Raw genomic sequence first — 19,809 nt, forward strand, 5'->3', positions numbered from 1 at the left:
ACGCACGCACGCACGCACGCACGCACGCACGCACGCACGCACGCACACACACACACACACACACACACACACACACACACACACACACACACACACACACACACACACACACACACACACACACACACACACACACACACACACACACACACACACACACACACACACACACACAGAGCTCGAATATGTCTCATGTTACAACAGTACTTGACACTGAGTTGGTGGAGGAGAGGATGATGTATGGAGTGGGATAGAGGGAGCTGCTCATGAGAGACTGGGAGAGTGAGAGAGGCATGAAAGCTGCCCACACAGAAACCAGCCAACCCAGTACAGCTGGGGCTTTGTTGGAACAAGACAGAATCAGTCTAAAATCAATGCCCATGGCCAGAGACGCCCCTCCAAGCCGAGAACAGAGTGGCATTCCGACTACGTGGCTTCCGCGTGCGGTTAGGGTTAGGGACAGGGTTAGTAATTTGTGGTTTAAGCCACTGGTTGTCAAACCTTTTCATGTCAAGGACCACCGAATTTATATATTGAGTGACCTCCAGAAGAGAAAAAAATATATATAAAAATTAAATTCAAAATAGCAGATCGACAAGCTTGTCAATCGGCTATCGGCACTTCGGCAGCTAAAGCTTTCCTCACGATAACAGAAAACAGGACAGCCGCTCAGGAGCCCTGAGGGACTGCGGTCAACCATATGGGGTTAAAGTGGTTCATGGAGGAGCTATAGAAGGCCACTGCGTCACCATCAGTTTGGGTCATGGGGGGCACGAAGATGCATGGCAATTTCCATAGCATTACAGCCAGTATTTTTACTGGGCATTGTCTTGTCTCAGTTCCCCACCACCAGTGTTGGGCAATATTACTTAGGAGAGTAATATGTTTACTTTACTTATTACTCCTTAGAAAAAGCAATAATATCACATTACTTATTACTTGGAATCAAGAGTAATATAGTTATGCATATTACTTTATATTACTTTTCACCCGTGCACCTTCCACCCGCAAAAGAGCACAATCTGTTTAGCCAGCTCATTTTACAACTGTATCCAATTCATTGGAATAAGAAGTCTCCAATCAGCCAAACAATAATTGCAGGATAAAGAATAAAGATATATGGGCCTGGGCCGTGGCAATCCAGTCTGGCAGTGTGCCGTGGGTTCGACTCCCGATCCCGACGGCCTTCACTGCATGTCATCCCCCCCATCTCTCTCCCCATTTCCTGTCAGCCTACTGTCTGTCCCTCCATGAAAAATATAAAATAAAGGCGAAAGCCACAAAAAAACCCATTAAAAGAATTGCAGGTTATAAAACAAAAATAGTCAACAGTCTCTCATCAGTCCTTTTCTGCTGCATATTCCACATTTGGAATTGCACACACATCTCAAAACGGACAGTATATATTGTATGTATACATAAATACCGGTAACAAACAATAAAATAAAGCAACAGTCTCTGACCTTTTTGAGGCTAGTTGATTTGGGGCAAAAAAAGGATGGGCCGAGTATATTGTGGAACATCTTGCTCCATTAGCATAAGACATCCAATGTAGGCCCACTACATTTCTGCACGAGGGACGGCCCCACAAAAAAACCAAACCCAAAAATCGCACACACACATGTGCCCTCTTCTTGGGTTTGGGCCCCTGCCCCCTCAGTGCTCTCTGCACGGGCCTGTTCTCTCTCTCTCTCTCTCTCTCTCTCTCTCTTTCTCTCTCTTCTTTCTCTTTGTCTCTCACACACACAAACACGCACACGCACGCACGCACACGCGCACGCACGCACGCACGCACGCACGCACGCACGCACGCACGCACGCACGCACGCACGCACACACACACACACACACACACACACCATAACATAACATAATGTGTGTAAGACACTAGGGGACGCTAGGCACCGGTAGCTGAATTAGTGTGTTGACCACATGCTGGTCTGATGATGGAGGCCTGTATGTTGCATAACACTCTGTCTCTCTGCCTCCCATCAACCGTTCTCGCCAAACACAAGACATTTTCTAAATGGCAAAGACATTCAAGAAGGCGTTCAACCACGCATATAGCAGGAACATTTGGATGACATGTGGGTGGGCGATGGATTTGGCTTTCCTCGTGGACATAACACTGAATTAGATGAATTTACAGCTGCAACGGAAGTGAACAATATCGGTCACAATGACATGAAACCAGTCGGTCGTGGAGCTTCAATCTCAGGCTTCATTTTGTTACCGGCAGGTTACAACTTACAAAGCATAGTGTAAGCAGACAATGCTCAAAGTGCTGATTACAAACGCCTCAGTAGTATACTAGTATTATTTATACTCTATCCTGCCTTTTCTATCAGTTGTTAGGTCTGGCCCCCTCCACTCCTCATCTATTTCTGGCTATTTGGCAAACCTAATCCTTGGCTGACTGGTCAGAACATATTAGAACATTCAAGAACACGGCAACATTCTTTTTTTTAACATAAGGTACATCTTAAAAAGCGCTCACTCTTGAGTGCGCTACTCTCCCTCTGCCAACCTGGGGAGAGCCCCGAACTGAGCTTGATGCTTCCTTCAGTGCATGAGGAGTGAGCAGGCCGCTTCTTATCGTGTGGAAGGAACACAGGGGGAAGCATTCGTTTTACACGAAAAACACTCCTTGGCCTAAATTCGTCCATATAGCCACTTGCCCAAATGTGCCCAAATGTGCTCGTCACATTTGTGATGGCGGCTAAGGCCGTTGTTAGCCCAAGGAGTGTTTTTCGTGCAAAACAGCAAAAGTAATGCTTGGAATGGATTCATAATCATGAAAACCCCTTAGTTTGACATGTCACATGCTACTTCAAGCATAATGAAATTTGGAAAATGTTGCCTTTATATGTTGTCTATGGTGTGTTATACAAAAATGGCCATAACCTTTTTTTCGTGATGTTTCCGGCAGAGCAGGCCTCTTATTCTGTGGACACAAATAAAAAATTCGGCATGACATCACAGGTCCTCTCAAATTTTGGGCCTGTGGCTCCCCGGCTATGGTGTCTTTTTTGTTTTCTGTGAGGCGTTGTAAGCTTGCAGATTGGCTATCTTTGGCGAAAGCTTTCCCGGCAGTGCGGATGCTCGGGTTAAAGTGGTCAAAAAGTCAAGCTGAAGATGGATTGTTCAGCTTCTCAGTCGTGGCAGACGATCACCTTCTTGCCTCTTTTGAGAATTGCATATAGTAACCTATAGTAACCTAAACGTAAGTGCCTGCCAGTGGCAGTTAAGTTCCCAGCGCCAACTCTGACACTATGGGCCGACACGGCACAGAAGTCAGTTTTCAGAGTTCAATTTCATGCTATCTTTCCGCAGACTGACTGATTTATTTTTGTTTCATCTGATATTGAAGTCCAGCGATGCCTGCTCAAAAAAATCCCTTTTATTTTTACAGAATAGCTGAAAAGGATCTTTGTGGAGTAAAGGGACGTTTTCTGGCTATACTTTGGTGCCCCTCGATCTACACCAGCATGCCTGTTAGAGCATGAGGACCATTAATCTGAGTTCCCAGAAGTTTATAGGACCATGGACCAGACGGTATTAATAATAATAATAATAATAATAGCTTGAATTTATATAGCGCCTTTCATGAACCCAAGGACGCTTTACAAAATGTACCAACAACAATCAAAAACTATATGCCATAAGCCTGAGAGAATAAGTGTCTTTTCAAGGCAGCCTTAAAAGAGTCCAGTGTTGGAGCATGGCGAATCTCTATTGGAAGAGAGTTCCACAGGGTAGGGGCTGCCACACTGAACACTCTGTCCCCGAAGGTTCGCTTGACTGCCTTGGGGACAGAGAGGAGGTACAAATTTGTGGACCGCAGGTTCTGTGTCACAGGAGGTTTATGGAGGAGGCCTGAGAGGTACTGTGGAGCCAGGGCTTTTTGACATTGTAGGTGAGAAGGAGGAGTTTATAATTGATATGGAACTTGACAGGAAGCCAGTGCAGTTGTTTGAGGGTGGGGGTGATGTGCTGCCAAGGCTTGGTGCGGGTGAGAAGTCTGGCAGCAGAGTTTTGGACATACTGCAGCCTGTCCAGGTATTGCAGTGTCACAGCATTTATTCGTGGAGCTTTGTACGGGTGATTAGAAACATTGTGATGACGGATGTAACGATGGAATTGATGATTTTAATTATAATGCTGCAGCACCTTTGTCCATAGGCGCTGTAGTGTCCCCCAGCACCTCTCCAGTGAGACAAACAAATGTTTGTGTGGCTCCTACTTATAGCCACAGCCAGGTGTGCCAAATTAGTAGCTCCACCCACCACCAAACGAGGCAAACAAGGCAATCTGCACACACCACCACCACTCTCAGTTAAAGGATGGTGGGGTTTTCTTTTGTGGTGCAGCCACTACATTGCCCAGCAATGTCACCGTGTGTCCCTGGCTGGGTCCCTGGCTGGCTGCAGAGTCCGTCCGAGCACGGAAATAGCGTTTTTTCACCACCAAGTGTCAATGTTGCTCAGTACAAGTACAGTACAGCACAGTTCAGACGGGTCTGATTTTTTTTTTCAATTATTCTGCAGTGTCAGATTTATAACTGTCGGGCAGAAACCTCATATCTCCATATTGGGCAATGGGGCAATGGGGCGACTGTGGCTCAAGAGGTAGAGCAGGTCGTCCAATGATCCATGGGTCGGCGGTTCGAATCCCGGCTCCTCCTGTCTACATGTCGAAGTGTCCTTGGGCAAGACACTGAACCCCAAATTGCTCCCGATGTGCTGGTCAGTACCTTGCATGGCTTCCGCCGCAATCGGTGTATGAATGTGTGTGTGAATGGGTGAATGTAATGCACAATCTATGTAAAGCGCCTTGGATAAAGGCGCTATATAAATGCACCATTTACCATTTACCATTTACCATATTATTCTAACTTTTGCGTTTTCTATTTTCCCATAAATTATTTATTTCATTATTGTTTGAATAATAAAGTCCTTACCTTTATTATTCATTCTGTTAGGTTTTATTTTTATGAAATTATTGACTTATTCTATGCTTGTATTATTCTAATAGAGCACCGAAGTCTGACGTCAATATCGGTAGAGGGTGCAAATCCACGGGTTCATGTACTTTTTATTTGCATTGTTAATTTGTAATCCCCATAGGGAGATTTTAGATCGCCTCATATAAGAACGGTGTTTCACTCATATGGATATGAAGAATCAACTGACTGAGAGAAAACGCTATTGTTACTGCTACTGAATTAGTTACATTTTCGCTAGAAACAGACTGTATCATATATGAGTGACTGACTGTCATAAACGATACAGAGACACCTCCCTGACAATAACGCAGAGACAGCTTGTTTATTTCTGGACCACAATGCCTGTCGTAGACGATATTAATAGAGAAATTACTTCCGTGAACCAGGGGAATCGAGGGGACGAGCGAGGGACGTCAGGACTTCGGCGCTCTATTAGCCACCTATATTACGACGTAAAAAAAGCAATGATGGTTTTCACTTACTGGCAGTGGGCGATCTCCCCAGCCTCGGAAAGTGGCTAAGTGATCTTTCTGCCAAAAAGGTTAAAGAGAAAAGGCCATTGCGAGTTATATAGAAGGTAAAGGTCACGAGGTCACCAAAATCAGTATAGGGGTCATCCTCGCAATGGAGCATAATATCCTTAATGGTATTATGCCCGCCTCCCATGGAGGAAGCCCGCCACGGGCATCAGTACGAGGGCCGTCACCAGAGGGGATTGAGAGTTGCAGCCTAGTTGGTTGTTTAAGCCTGCATACAGCAACACCTTTCTTGGAGATTCTGGATTTGTCCGAGGTCAGAATGAGATCAATGACAGTTTGAGTAGAATCACACACTCTTGTGGGTTGGGTAATTAGCTGACTGACATTATGCAGATCACAGAACCTACTGAAAGACTTCGTTACGTTGCATGTCTGTATTATAGTCGCCAATCAGGGTTTTCTCTTCATGTTCCTCCCCAGCTAAGCACCTCTCTAGTATATCATAGAACCCATGCTGGGCAAGCCGCAGGCGGTCTATAGACGGTGCCAACTAATACTGATTTAGCATTTTTGAAAACGCAGGGAAGCTGGAAGTACCTTCACTAAAAACGCCGGGACAACGCTCCACACGTCTTCTCCCTTCTGGCTCCAAACTATGGAATGCACTTCCCATTACAATCAGAACTGCAGCCTCACTCCCAATCTTCCACTGTAGTCTGAAAACCCACCTTTTCAGACTCCACCATGGCCTGTAGCTATCCCCTTAGATAGCACTTTTTGTAGACTTAGATAGCATTTTATACAGACTTATAGCATGTTACGTAGACAGCACTAGAATTGCATTTCATGTAGTCTTGTAGCACTTTACAGTATGTATAATTTCATTATATAGATATTCCACTGTTACGTTCTTAGCTCACACATGTTTCATGATAACTACTTTTTATGTATGTGATGTATTGCCATGCTTTTTGTTCTTGCTTAATGTAAGTCACTCTGGATTAAGAGCGTCTGCTAAATGCCTAAATTGTAAATTGTAATTCAACCCACAAAGTTTCAATTCCATCATGCTGCAAGTCAGTACGAGTAATGTATTCAGTATCTTGGTGAATATACATGCACACACACCTCCACCATGCTTGTTTCTGTCGTTTCTAATGACTTGAGTAATCTTCTATTTCAATCTCTGAGTCCTTGGTAGACTCATCACGTTTTGTTTAAAACATGCGTGTGTGTGTGTGTGTGTGTGTGTATGTATGTGTGTGCGTGTGTGTGTGTGTGTGTGTGTCTTGTGACTTAATAAAATTCCAAACCGAAATTTGTCCCCACTCTTGGTCAGGCCTTTTTAACTGTATACATGCGCACGCATGCACATGTACGCGTGCATGTCTTGAGTAAAGTTTGAATTGAAGTAATGATTTAGATGGCATTTTGTAGACTCTGCCTCCGGTAATAATGGGGAGGAGAAGGGAGGGGGGGGGGTCATAAAAAGTAGAATTATGGAGGCTCCATCAAGGCCGATATATTGATGTGGCCTGCTGTGTGGGAATCACACTTGCGTGCGTGCGTGCATGCGTGCGTGCGTGCGTGCGTGCGTGACAGAATGTGAAATACCAAAACACAAATAGATGGGAGACAACAAGAGAGGGAAACATTAAGAGAGAGAAAGCAATGAAAGTCAGAGATATATTCATGTAATTATATATTAGGGATCACAGTGTTATTAGAGGACACAAACAAATAATTTACCCTGTGTGTGTGTGTGTGTGTGTGTGCGCACGTGCGTGCGTGTTTTGAATAATGCATGACAAGGACCTCATGGCTCTCTCCCCCTCCAGATACACCAACCTACATTAATATTGATGTAGTGTGTGTGCGTGTGTGCGCCTATTTTCTATTCCTTGCCAAATGTACACCTATTACGACATGCGCAGAATGAGGTGGTCAATATTCGTAAATGGTTCATTTAGCACCTTTATCCAAGAGATTGTGCATTACATTCACACACCGATGGCAGAGGAAACCATGCAAGGCACCAACCTGCACATCGGGATCAATTTGGGGTTCAGAGTCTTGCTCAAGGACCCTTCGTAGTCCATCGCACTGGAGTAAATCAGTACTTGTCAGCGAATGACCCTGAGTATAAATGATGCTGAGTTAATTCACACCAGCACTGTGGTATATATTATTCCACTGGGAACGCGATGACGTTCCATCCACTGCCTATGGAGAGGAACGACCGCCACCTTCTAAACAAACATTTTCATGTCAAGGTCGGTCCCCCCAAAAAATATATATGTATTTGGCTGCCGACCACCATCTCAAAAATGTTTTGTTCTATAGGGACCTCCTCCAGAAGCAAAGATATGAGTTAAAATTGTATATATAAATACTCAAAGATTTGCACACCTTTTCATTTTTCAGAAATAGCAGATCTACAAGCTCATAGCGTGGCATGAAGTGACGCGCTATGAGCTTGTATATCAGCTAGTTTTAAAAAAGGTATGAAATATGGTTAACGTGGTTAAAATTATTAGTGCTATATTAACAGATTTGGCCGGGGACCCCCTTAAGGACCCCTGGGGGTCTCCGGACCCCACTTGGAGAACCAATGTTCTATAAAAATATCTTCTGCGACAATTGCAGATCTATACAAGCGAGAGTTGTCTGGCTTATTTGGAAGACATGGTAAATCGACGTGTGTAAAGATGACTGGCAGAGATGGCGATATAAGAAAAGAAGAAAGAAGAAAAAACATGAACTAGCTGCCTTTGAATGTAAACAAAAACGTATGTTATTAAAGCAATAAGTCACAAGAGGTCTCAGGTTACCGGTAGATTTTATAATGGCTGAGAGGCGTAGGTAGACCTGATGCGATAGCGGAGGGTCTTCTACTTCTACCCTCTCAGCCCTTATAAAATCCACGGTAAGCTGGGACCTCGCGTGGCTTATTGCTTTTCTAAAACGGTTACAAACATATAGCAATATTAACCTAATAAAACTATTAAATTCACAAAAGTAGCTAGGCTTTGCGCCCACCAGAGCGAGCGACACTTCCTTGTTTTGCTCGGCAAGTAGGCGTGACGGGAGAATCGCGCTTGATGACTTTACGGAGCCGCCAGGAGCCACACATTCAGTCATATGAGTGCGGGCGGTGCTTACACGCCCGCACGGCCAGCGTGTGGAAGGCAATCAAGTGCTCCCCTTCCCCAGTTCAGCTACAGAGCTGCGGGATCAGCTGGGAACGATATAAAGTGATTGAAGGTGTGGATTATTGTGGATTTTACAACGGTAACCAGCCAATCAGAATCAAGTATTGGGACTAACCGTTTTAGAATAACCCATTCAAACCGGGAAAGCATCATGTCAGTGTTGATTTCGTCGACTAATACTGTGACAAAAAATGTTCGTCGACTACCTTTTTTTTCACTGACGAATACTAAATGGAAACTAAATGAAAACTAAATGTATTGACAATTCCGTCAACAAATAAAAACTAGACTAAAATGTCAGGGAGGGACGATAGTGGACAAGAGATCCAGTATAAGTCATTTTACACTTGGTTTGCATGCTGAAAATAGCAAATCTACAAGCACGTGTCTAAAACTAAAATCAAAATGTGCTGTCAAAATCAACACTTTTGCATTTGGTCATTCAAAAATAGTAGATACTGTAGGCCAGGGGTCTGCAACAGGCGGCTCTAGAGTCAAGTGGCTCTAGAAAACACCCCTAGTGGCTCCCCAATCTGCATCTCACAATGCAGATTGGCTGCCTGTATGTTTAATCTGCAGTGAGAAGCTATCAAACAACAAAAAAAGTAACGTTGAAAGCCATTTCCAGGGAAAGCATGCTAAATTCTGCTAGTTTCGTTGCAACCCGGGAGATAATAAAGCTTGGCAAGCCGCATTATAATGCGTACATTTTCTATGCGGCTCCAGATAGATTTTGAATGTATTTTTGGTCGAAAATGGCTCTTTCAACAACTTGGGTTGCCGACCCCTGCTGTAGGCCTACATCTTTTTTTTTTTTTTTAGGAAAAAAGTGAAAAATCTTGAATGTCTGACAACTACTGATTGAGAAGGCATTTGTAGAATTAGCCCACAGGTCTTAGGCCATAATTTGTAATATTAATTTAACCATATCGCTTTTTCTTTAAAGTACATTTCATTATGTTCTCGTTATTGTTTCTGGTTCGACATTTTCATTCCTCAAGCCCTGCTTTAGAAAAGATGGATTTTCTCAACCGCCGCGCACCCACACACACACCCACCCACCCACACACCCGCACACACCCACCCACGCACACGTATGCGCGCGTGCAGTGTGTATGCCTACGCTGCTGATATCCATGCCTCTCTTCCGACTGATCAATACCTATCAGTCACGGTTAACAATCAATCGATCCTGGATCCATAGTGCTTGGTTGACCCCATCTCCTGACAGGTTAAAGAGGCCCTCAGGCACCCACATGCAGGTTACCCATATTGATCTGAGATCAGATTGATTATCAGTCCCCAGCTGTGCATATGTGCGTGCACGTTGTGTGTGTGTGTGTGTGTGTGTGTGTGCCCACTGAAGCAGTGGTTTTCACTACTTCTTAATCTATACATTTTTATAATTTATGGAGTTTCGACCGGAGAGACGGCGACCCGAGGTGGAGAGGGTTGGCACTTGGCAGCCCAAAGCACTTCTTCTCCCTCGAGGAGGAACCCCAAAAACGCTACAGACTACAGTAAAACCTGCATAAGGGTCATTTCAATTTCAGCCTCGGTGCACCTCGAGAGGCCGTAACTCCAGTTGAGTGGCCACGACGACACAAAACGCACAAAAGGATTCTGCAGCTTCTGGTCACGACGAAGGAGGAGCCAGACAACCTATAGCCTGGCGCAGCCACACTTCACCCGCCCCTATTGCATATGCATGTGCCCCGAGGCGGTAGCCCAGCGCAGTGGTATATTAGTATCGCAACGCCAGGCTACAGACAACCCACAGTGCCTGCCCTGGAGCCTCCTAGTGTCGCCAACATCTCATCAGCCATCTTCCCCACTGACTGTATCTGAACCCGCAAGAGACAGTGGAGGCTGTAGCATGCCACTTGGACACAGGACAGAGACAGTGGGGGCTGTAGTGTAGCATGCCACTTGGACACAGGGCAGAGACAGTGGGGGCTGTAGAATGTAGCATGCTACTTGGACACAGGACAGAGACAGTGGGGGCTGTAGCATGCCACTTGGACACAGGACAGAGACAGCGGGGGCTGTAGTGTAGCATGCCACTTGGACACAGGACAGAGACAGCGGGGGCTGTAGTGTAGCATGCCACTTGGACACAGGACAGAGACAGTGGGGGCTGTAGCATGCCACTTGGACACAGGACAGAGACAGTGGGGGCTGTAGCATGCCACTTGGACACAGGACAGAGACAGTGGGGGCTGTAGCATGCCACTTGGACACAGGACAGAGACAGTGGGGGCTGTAGCATGCCACTTGGACACAGGACAGAGACAGTGGAGGCTGTAGCATGCCACTTGGACACAGGGCAGAGACAGTGGGGGCTGTAGTGTAGCATGCCACACTGAGACAGTGGGGGCTGTAGTGTAGCATGCCACTTGGACACAGGACAGAGACAGTGGGGGCTGTAGTGTAGCATGCCACTTGGACACAGGACAGAGACAGTGGGAGCTGTAGTGTAGCATGCCACTTGGACACAGGACAGAGACAGTGGGAGCTGTAGTGTAGCATGCCACTTGGACACAGGACAGAGACAGTGGGGGCTGTAGTGTAGCATGCCACTTGGACACAGGACAGAGACAGTGGGGGCTGTAGTGTAGCATGCCACTTGGACACAGGACAGAGACAGTGGGGGCTGTAGCATGCCACTTGGACACAGGACAGAGACAGTGGGGGCTGTAGTGTAGCATGCCACTTGGACACAGTACAGAGACAGTGGGGGCTGTAGTGTAGCATGCCACTTGGACACAGTACAGAGACAGTGGGGGGCTGTAGTAGCATGCCACTTGGACACAGGACAGAGACAGTGGGGGGGTGTAGCATGCCACTTGGACACAGGCCGGATGTGTACTAGCCTTTGTATAGGCCCATATATTTAATATTCCCGTTTATAATGTACATTGTGTAGTTGCTCTGTGCACAATTCTTGCGCCCGGTTATTAATAGTGCACCATTTTGGAGATTTGTTGTAGGTTCCTTGAGGTGCAAGTAATGCATGTATGTCTGCCTCTTGGCCAGTTCCTTTCTTGTAAAAGAGACTCTGTCACAATGTGTCTTTTGTTACTGGTTAAATAAATAAAGAAGGCCGGGGTCTGATCAGCCTCGGTCGGGTCGCCTGGAGACAGGAGGGTGTCTGTTGCAAGACCCAGAAACATCCAATGATTTTTTCTTTTGTAATAATTTTCATCCCACGGTTTTTGCAACCCATTTTTTCCACCCAGTGTCAATTATCTAATGTAATCCTGGGCGCTACACTTCCTCTGCCAACCTGGGGGGGGGGGGGGGGGGGGGGCAGAGGAAGATCCAATGATTCCAGATGACACCTGATGACTTGTCCAAATTTATGAAAAAGTGAGATCATGTTGTAGGATGATTCTTAAAATATTTTGAAATATAAACAACAAATGTGTAGGAAATGTAAAAAAATAAAGGGTAAGAGTTCCCGAGACCCACAGTTTGGGAAACCCTGCACGAGAGTGAGAGGGGATAGATCAGTGGTTATCAACCCTTTTTTCATATCAAGGACCATCATTTATTTGGCATTTGAGACACAGACCACCGTTTGATGACATTTAGTCTCTCAGACCCAAAACTAAAGAATGTTTTGTTATCGTTGGACAAGAGTTTGTCCACAATTCCATGCTGTATTGATGTGGTATACCATTAGGAGAGATAACAGGCAAACGTTGATCAAAACATTCTCTAATTGTAGACTTCTCGTAAATTAACTTAAGTAATGCAGATGTTTAACAATAATGTAACTCTGGAGAGTGTAAAATGAAACCAAATGGACCCGTACGGGTCCATTTGGTTTCATTTTACACTCTCAAGAGTTAAATATCTATTAAGGGACAAGGTTCCATTACTGACTGACTTACTTACTTAAGGGTCCATTTGGTTACCAACTCTCCATCATTTAGCTGGGGACTACCAGGAACCCCCTCAAGGACCACTGGTGGTCCCCGGACCACTGGTTGAAAACCACTGGGATAGATAGATACTAGAGTACAAGGCTGAGGCTCGTCAATAACTCGTCAATAAAGACGGCCTTCACTCTCTATCACAATTAGCACACATGCAGCCACCCGACAATGGTGGTTTGGTTCTCAAACGCTTTCATGTCAAGGTCCCATGGCCGCGGGAAGATATTCACAGTAGGAGGTGCTGAACGTTTAGTAGGGGGTGCGCGCCGCAAAATGTGCGTGCACGCGCCTCGTGCACACACATTTCCGCGCATTTTCACCGGGAAATGTGGCTTTTTCTTTCCCTCTCCACACGCATGAGCAAACTGACACAGGCAATTAACCAGGATAAGGCACCGATACTGTGATACAGCATATTTATTAGGCCTAGTAACAGAAATCTGTTTTGATTAAAATTATTATAATTTTTTCCCTCCTGTCCAAGGGGCCTGGGGTGAGGGGGTGCTCCAGCCCCCCCAGCAACGCTACTTCCCTCAGTCATGCAAGGTCCCCGAAATTGGATGTGATTGTGACAATCATTGCTTCATGTCTCTCCCCCTCTCTCTCTTTCCTGTCTATCTTCACTCTATTTCAATAAAGGCACAAAAGCCAAAAGCAACTGAGACTTGAGGGTAGCTACTGGCAGTAGCTACCCTCGATCAGGGAAAAACCAGGGACACACAATCCGCTGCTCCAGAACTACTCTGCCGGTACTGGGCGTGCCATCCGGCGCGTGGAGGGACTAGGCACTGTGGGTTGACTCCTGGCCAGGGACTTCCTACGTCTCACCAGGTACTCTCCTGCTCTCACCACACACACACATATATACATACATATATATATATATATACATACATACATACATACATACATACACACATATATATATATATATATATATATATATATATATATATATATATATATATATATGCCTCTAAAATGAAGGCATGAAAATAGAATGAAAATAGAAGTAAAATTACAGAAACTTTTAAATACTCCAGTAAAGTATAAGTACCTCAAAATTGTACTTAAGTATACTACTTAAGTAACCTTTACACTTGACACAGTGTCAGACTGTGACTGTGTCACACATCACATACATTTCCCTTTGGATCTTGAATATTATTGGATGGTGGTGAAAGAGTTATGTACGTGGTCTCCATAGATGTCTGTAAGATGTCTGACTGTAATTGGTTTGGTGTTTTTTTTTTCAGGTCGCTGCTGATGACAAGAGCCTGCCAACGTGGACTGTGTTTGTGTGTGTGTGCGTGTGTTTTAGCCAGGAGAGGTCCTTCCCGATTCACTGCTCAGTGTGCCATGTTATGCTCCGACACCGAACACGCACACGCCTGCTATTTCCGACGTGTGCGTGACGCCACAGTCGCACAATTACAAATTCATGTCTTTTTAATTGAACGGAATGAGACGAGTTCTGAGCAGTCTCCGTTGATTTTCATCATGTTGTCGTCATCCACATACCCACCAGTGCTGTCCATTATTTCTGTGATGACGCTGATTAGAGCTGCCAGCTGATAATGCCCCAAATTTGATGGAAAATTTTAACATTTCCCATCTGAACATCTCCAGGCAGTGTGTGTGTGTGTGTGTGTGTGTGTGTGTGTGAGCACGTACGTGCGAGTCGACGGTGTGTGCGTGCGACGGTGTCTGTATGTGCCTGTGTGCCTGTGTGAGTGAGAGAGACTGAGGGGAAACAAGGAGAAAGGCACAGAGAGAGATGCAAGGAGACATGATACCAAGTTATATAACCTAAATACATTTTTAACCCATTTAGACCTTAGACCTGAAAAATAGCAGATCTACAAGCTCAAAGCACGGCAATTTTTTTTGCAAAATCGTGAAAATGTGTCCACATCTTTGAATATATATTCTTTCCCAGCGAACGTTTTCTTTAGGCTCCTTGCATGAAATAGTTTGAGAACCACTGATATAGAAACATGGTTTTTATTTATTTAGAAGCCATTTTGTAGAATCAGTTCTCAGGTCTAAATGGCTTCAAAACCCATTTTTTGGTGTTAGCATTATGTTATGCTTTAGCTATTGAAAAATAGCAGACCTACAAGCTCATACGAGCTTGTAGGTCTGCTATTTTTGAAGAATCGAAGAACGACTGACATAGACACATAGCTTTTTCAGAAAACTGTCAGGATGTAGAAGACATTTTTAGAATCTGATCTCAGGTCAAAATGGGTTAAACATTCTGTCAAAGCAAAGCCGATGGGAGGTTCTCCTGGTGGTACATGTGCACCAGAGGGCAAGGAATTATTGCAGTGTGACACGCAGTGTTGGCCAATATTACTTAGGAGAGGAATATGTTACTTATTACTCCTTAGAAAAAGTAATATTATATTACATATTCCTTGGTATCAAGACTAATATATTACATATTATATAATATTACATATTACTTTTGTGACCCCCCCCCCACCCGCAACAAAGGGATGTACATTACAACAACACAATCTGTTTAGTCAGCTTCTTTTAGAACTGAAACCAATTGTTTTGAATAATAATATAAAGAAGAAGAGTCACCAATCAGCCAAAAGGGCTATAGAATAAAGCTGCAACCTCTCTCAACCTTTTAAATGAAATGTTTTCAAACCAACAGCCAACAAAACAAAAACAAAAAAGTAATATGTGCTATATTTTACAAAGTAAATGGGTATAATATTACAGTTTTGGCAGAGTAATACCTTACACTACATTACTGGGAAAAGTAATAATATTGCAGTAATATGTTACTACTGAAGTAACTATAGTTACTGCCCAACACTGGTGACACGTCAAAGATTCACAGAGAACTTAACCCTACAGTGTATTTGTTATTTTATTTTAGGTGTGTGTGTGTACAGTATATGTGTCTGCATGTTTTTTTTCTTTTCCTCTTAAACTATTTTGTAAACGTAGTGTGGTATGTCGCTAGGCAACCGGCCGCCAGGTAAGCATGGGACCCGAGAGAGCCAGTGGGGAAGGAGCAGAGCGCCCGGCCCACCGCTGGGTCGGGTGATCGACGCCTGTTAGGTCCCCACCTACTCAAGTTCAAGGCTACTCATCAGGCCCACCTGCGCGGCCAGACAAACAGCTCAAATGCAGACGAGGCTGCTCTTGCTCTCACCTCCTCACTGACTCTCCGACAGGACAGATGGGGCCATGCTCTGGCGGTAACCCGCTCCCGATCAAATCTGTGATCGTATGAACCCCCGCCTGGCTGGAAACGACAGGGAACGAAGTACCTGTCACAGCCAAGGCGGAATTGTATCACCCACTGTGGCCTTCCTCCCCCGGAAAGGAAGGACTGTTTAAAACCCCCCTTAAAGAGGAGGACATTGAAGTTGTTGTTACGCTGCTTTATGATTTCGCTCACCACCAAGCCCATGCCCCCGGGCCTGTGAATAATAAAAGGCCGTATTGGCGATACCTGCTACCCGACTGAGTGCTCTGGTGTTGTTCAGTTCCCACAGTAGGTATAATATTTTTATGGGTCTGAGGTAGAGGGGTAGCACGGGCCCATACAATTGGACCCGTTCCGAAACGGAACCGATGATATTTCGACCGGACTGAACGGCCCCGAGAAATATTCAAAGTTACCGCGTCCGCCTCAAAATGTCCCGAGAAGGATTGGACCCGGTTCAGGATCCGTTTCTAAATAAACCCAGGTATAATAGACCCCGGTCCGAAAGACCCGGAGTGTGCCCGATGGAACCGACCCATGCCCCGAGAGCAAGTCAATATTTTGCGCCCGAACTGGCTCGGTTCTCGGTTCGGACCTCGGGTGTACGGTCCCGGGTGGACCCGTGGTAGCACTCAATTTTGTCGTGTTTTGTCTTTTGTGTATAATACAAAACCAATAAAAAAAATACATTGAAAATAAAAAAAAATAAACAAATGATTCAAGAAAATGCATATTTCTCGAGTAATATGGTTTGTTCAACTTTTATTTGGCATTAGTAAATTAAAAAAAATGAATGAATGTACAGAGTAATAAGAGTGATAGCATGTGTTTATGTATTGTGGATATGAATATAGGTGTGACTTGAGGTTCTTGACTTTGCCCTTTGGTGTGCCTTTTGGACACACAACGTTTGAAAACCACTGGACTAGGCTATGGTCTGTCGGACTAGCATAAGTTAATAATTATGCAGAACTATATTAAGGTTTGTAGGACTAGCATAAAGGTATGCAGAACTATAGATTAAGGTTTGTAAAGACTAGCATAAGGTTTGTGAAACTAGGATTGCGTATATTCACCCTCTTTTTGCAAAAACGGTGTGGCTCCTAGCAATGCATAATCATACTCATCATGCTCGTTACATAAGAAAATAACTAAGAATGCAAAGGGATTGGTGACATCACTGTCCAATCCGTTAAGAAATTCACCTCTCTCCTCTTCTCTTTTTTCCGACATACCCGGCCGACATTTCATTCACGTCGACATTTACGAAGTCTGTCATTTTGCAGTGTTTAGCCTCGAAACGCGGATGGATTCAGAGAAAAGGTCTCCAGAAATCCAAGATTCCAAGAGATCAGAATCCGTTCTCGGGGCGACATAACACGTTCTGTCGCTTTTTACTCTCTTTCTCTCCTCTTTCATTCACAGCATCTCTCTCTCTCTCTCTCTCTCTCTCTCTCTCTCTCTCTGTGCAGGAGGTTCAGCTCCTCCTTGGGGATCCATTGGGATTTTGATCGATTCCGGCTCCTTAATGATTCCCTCTTAAAACGGTCCCATTCCCGAATGGTTCCCCTTCAAACATTCCTATAGGAGGTTCCAAATGGACCCTGCCTTGCAGGTCTGTAACTCTGAGAGTGTAACAAATGCAACTGTACACTCTCAAAGTTATAGAGATCATTGATATATAAAAAAAAGAAAACGTTTTGGAAACCACTGGTACTGTTCTCGTATATAGCAGACGTGAAGTCCACACATACCAAGCTCTGAGTGTGTACTGTAGATAAAACCCGCTTCCCGGGGAAGAAAAATAAATAAAAAAAACGTCTCCAAAATGTGACGGAAACCAGCAGATTCCTTGGTTGGGTCAGTGTGGGTCGGATCCGGTCCCAGCGGGATCCCTAGCTCCTCCTCCTATAGCTGCGTGGTGACCGACTCCTCCTCTGTGGTCGTGGCCGAGGCGTCGTCGCACGGCCCCACCCAGCCGCCGCCCGCCATGGTGCGCGCTCCGCCCACGCCCTCGAACACGTCCTCGCTGGACGAGTCCAGGAGGCGCGCGCTGGACTCCGACATGTTGGAGCGGCAGTGCAGCGACTGGCAGGGGCAGGAGGGCGGCGGCGACAGCGACAGGGACAGGGAGTGCAGGGGAGGCATGATGGCGAGGAGCGCCGAGGAGGAGGAGTCCCTCCCGTTGTTGTGGGGCGGAGGCAGGGAGGCGGCGGCCATGCCCACCTCGTTGAGCCGCGTGTCACTCTGCGTCGTGGCGGCGACGCCACCGAGGAGGCCGGCCAAGCGAGGAGGAGGAGCTGGGGGGGGTGGCGGCGGCCGGAGCCGGCCGTCGGAAATGGTGTACGTCGAGGAGGAGGAGGAGGAGGGGGGCGGCGGGGGGTGCGGCAAGAGGATTCGGGGCAGGCGGGGGAGGGGCAGGGCCTTGCGGTGGGGTTTGGGCCGCGAGGAGGAGGAGCAGCAGTCGGAGGAGGAGGAGGAGGAGGGGGCGCACGGTAAAGACGAGGACGAGGACGACGATGTGAAGAGGTAGGAGGAGAAGCGGTGGGAGAAAGAGTCTCTGCTGCCGGCCGCCCTGGAGGAGCGGAAGGAGGAGGAGGAGGGGAGGAGCCTCTTCTGGAGGCGTGCCAGTGTGGAGGACAGCGAGGAGGAGGAGGAGGAGGGGAGGTTGGAGGTGGCGGGGGCAGAGGAGGAGGTGGGAGGAGGCGGGGGAGGCAGGACGGCCGTCTTCAGCCCGTTGCTCTTTGGTTTCCCCTCCTCCTCCTCTTCCTCCTCCAACGCCCAGCCTCCTCCTCCTCCTCCGCCTACCCTGGTGGCCCTCCTCTCCTCCTCCCCCCCCACCACCACCACGCCCCCCGGAGCGATGGAGCGCACCAGGGCCGTCACGCTGTACGTGCTCTCCTCCTCCTCCTCCTCCTCATCCAGGGGCGGAGTCCCAAAGGTCACGCCCCTGGAACTCGACCTGTGGCTGACCCGGCTGGCCCCGCCCCCTCCCGTCCGGCGGTAGTCGTCGTCGTCCTCCTCCTCCTCCGAGGCCGCCCCCGCCCCCCCGTCGTCCCGGAGCGGCTCCGTGGACGACGTGTAGTTCCGTCGCGGCGGGCGGCGGTTGCCCAGGAGGTCCAGGACCTCGTAGCGGAAGCTGGAGATGTCCTGTTTCAGCTCCTGGAGAGGGAGAGAAAGACCACATTTAGAACTGAGGTCCATTTTTAACAAATGTCTTCTAAATCCTGACAGTTTTCTTGAAAAACCTCTGTTTCTATGTCAGTGGTTCTCAAACTATTTCATGTCAAGAACCCCCAGAATGATCTGTACTACAACCGGCCGGTCTCGCTCTAGCACCACACCATGACATCCAGTTGGCCAATTGGTGGCCACTCGTCCAGGTGCCCAGTTGTTCAGTCAGACTATTTGGGTGCGGTACTGAACCTGTACCATACTGTACTGTACTATCCATACTGCACTGTACTGTACTGTACCAGACTGTACTGTACTGTACTGTACTGTACTGTACTTTTCTGTAAATTAAAGAAAGACAGTTTTTTACATTCTGGCACAGCCGGGATGTGGAGATTAAAACGGAATCCCACGTTCTTGGCATAGATTCGGTTAAGGAATAGAGATTCTCAACAATAATTTAACTGAAATGTCTCATGTTACACTCTCAAGAGTTAAAGATATATAAGGGTGCGTATGTAGGCTATATGTACGTATGAGCCCCCCCCCCACTTTAATCATCAAACCCCTATACTAAAGAAATATCTTATGTCTTCCTCTCTGTAGATTACATGATTTACTTTGATGTGTTATATTTTCTTTTGTGTGTTTGTTGTTGTATTGTTTATTTCCCTTTTTTGTGCAGTGTTTTTATTTCTTTATTGCACAGCTGCCCCCTTTTGCCAACTTGTAGACTTTTGTATTGTTCTTAATGAACTTTTAATCT

At 46.2% G+C, this 19,809-nt stretch overlaps 1 protein-coding gene across 1 annotated transcript in view; it reads right to left on the minus strand.

The window, feature by feature from the left end:
* Nucleotides 1–16,684: 16,684 nt before the first annotated feature.
* The window catches only part of trpc5a (transient receptor potential cation channel, subfamily C, member 5a), a 136,669-nt gene continuing 133,544 nt past the window's right edge, over nucleotides 16,685–19,809 (minus strand). Inside the window, exon 19 of the mRNA XM_079491324.1 lies at nucleotides 16,685–19,031. Coding sequence (XP_079347450.1) covers nucleotides 17,778–19,031 — 1,254 coding nt within the window. The 3' untranslated portion in view covers nucleotides 16,685–17,777. The remainder of the gene's footprint in view (nucleotides 19,032–19,809) is intronic.

Source organism: Electrona antarctica (genome assembly GCF_951216825.1).
Source record: "Electrona antarctica genome assembly, chromosome: 21".
Taxonomy (NCBI): Eukaryota; Metazoa; Chordata; class Actinopteri; order Myctophiformes; family Myctophidae; genus Electrona; species Electrona antarctica.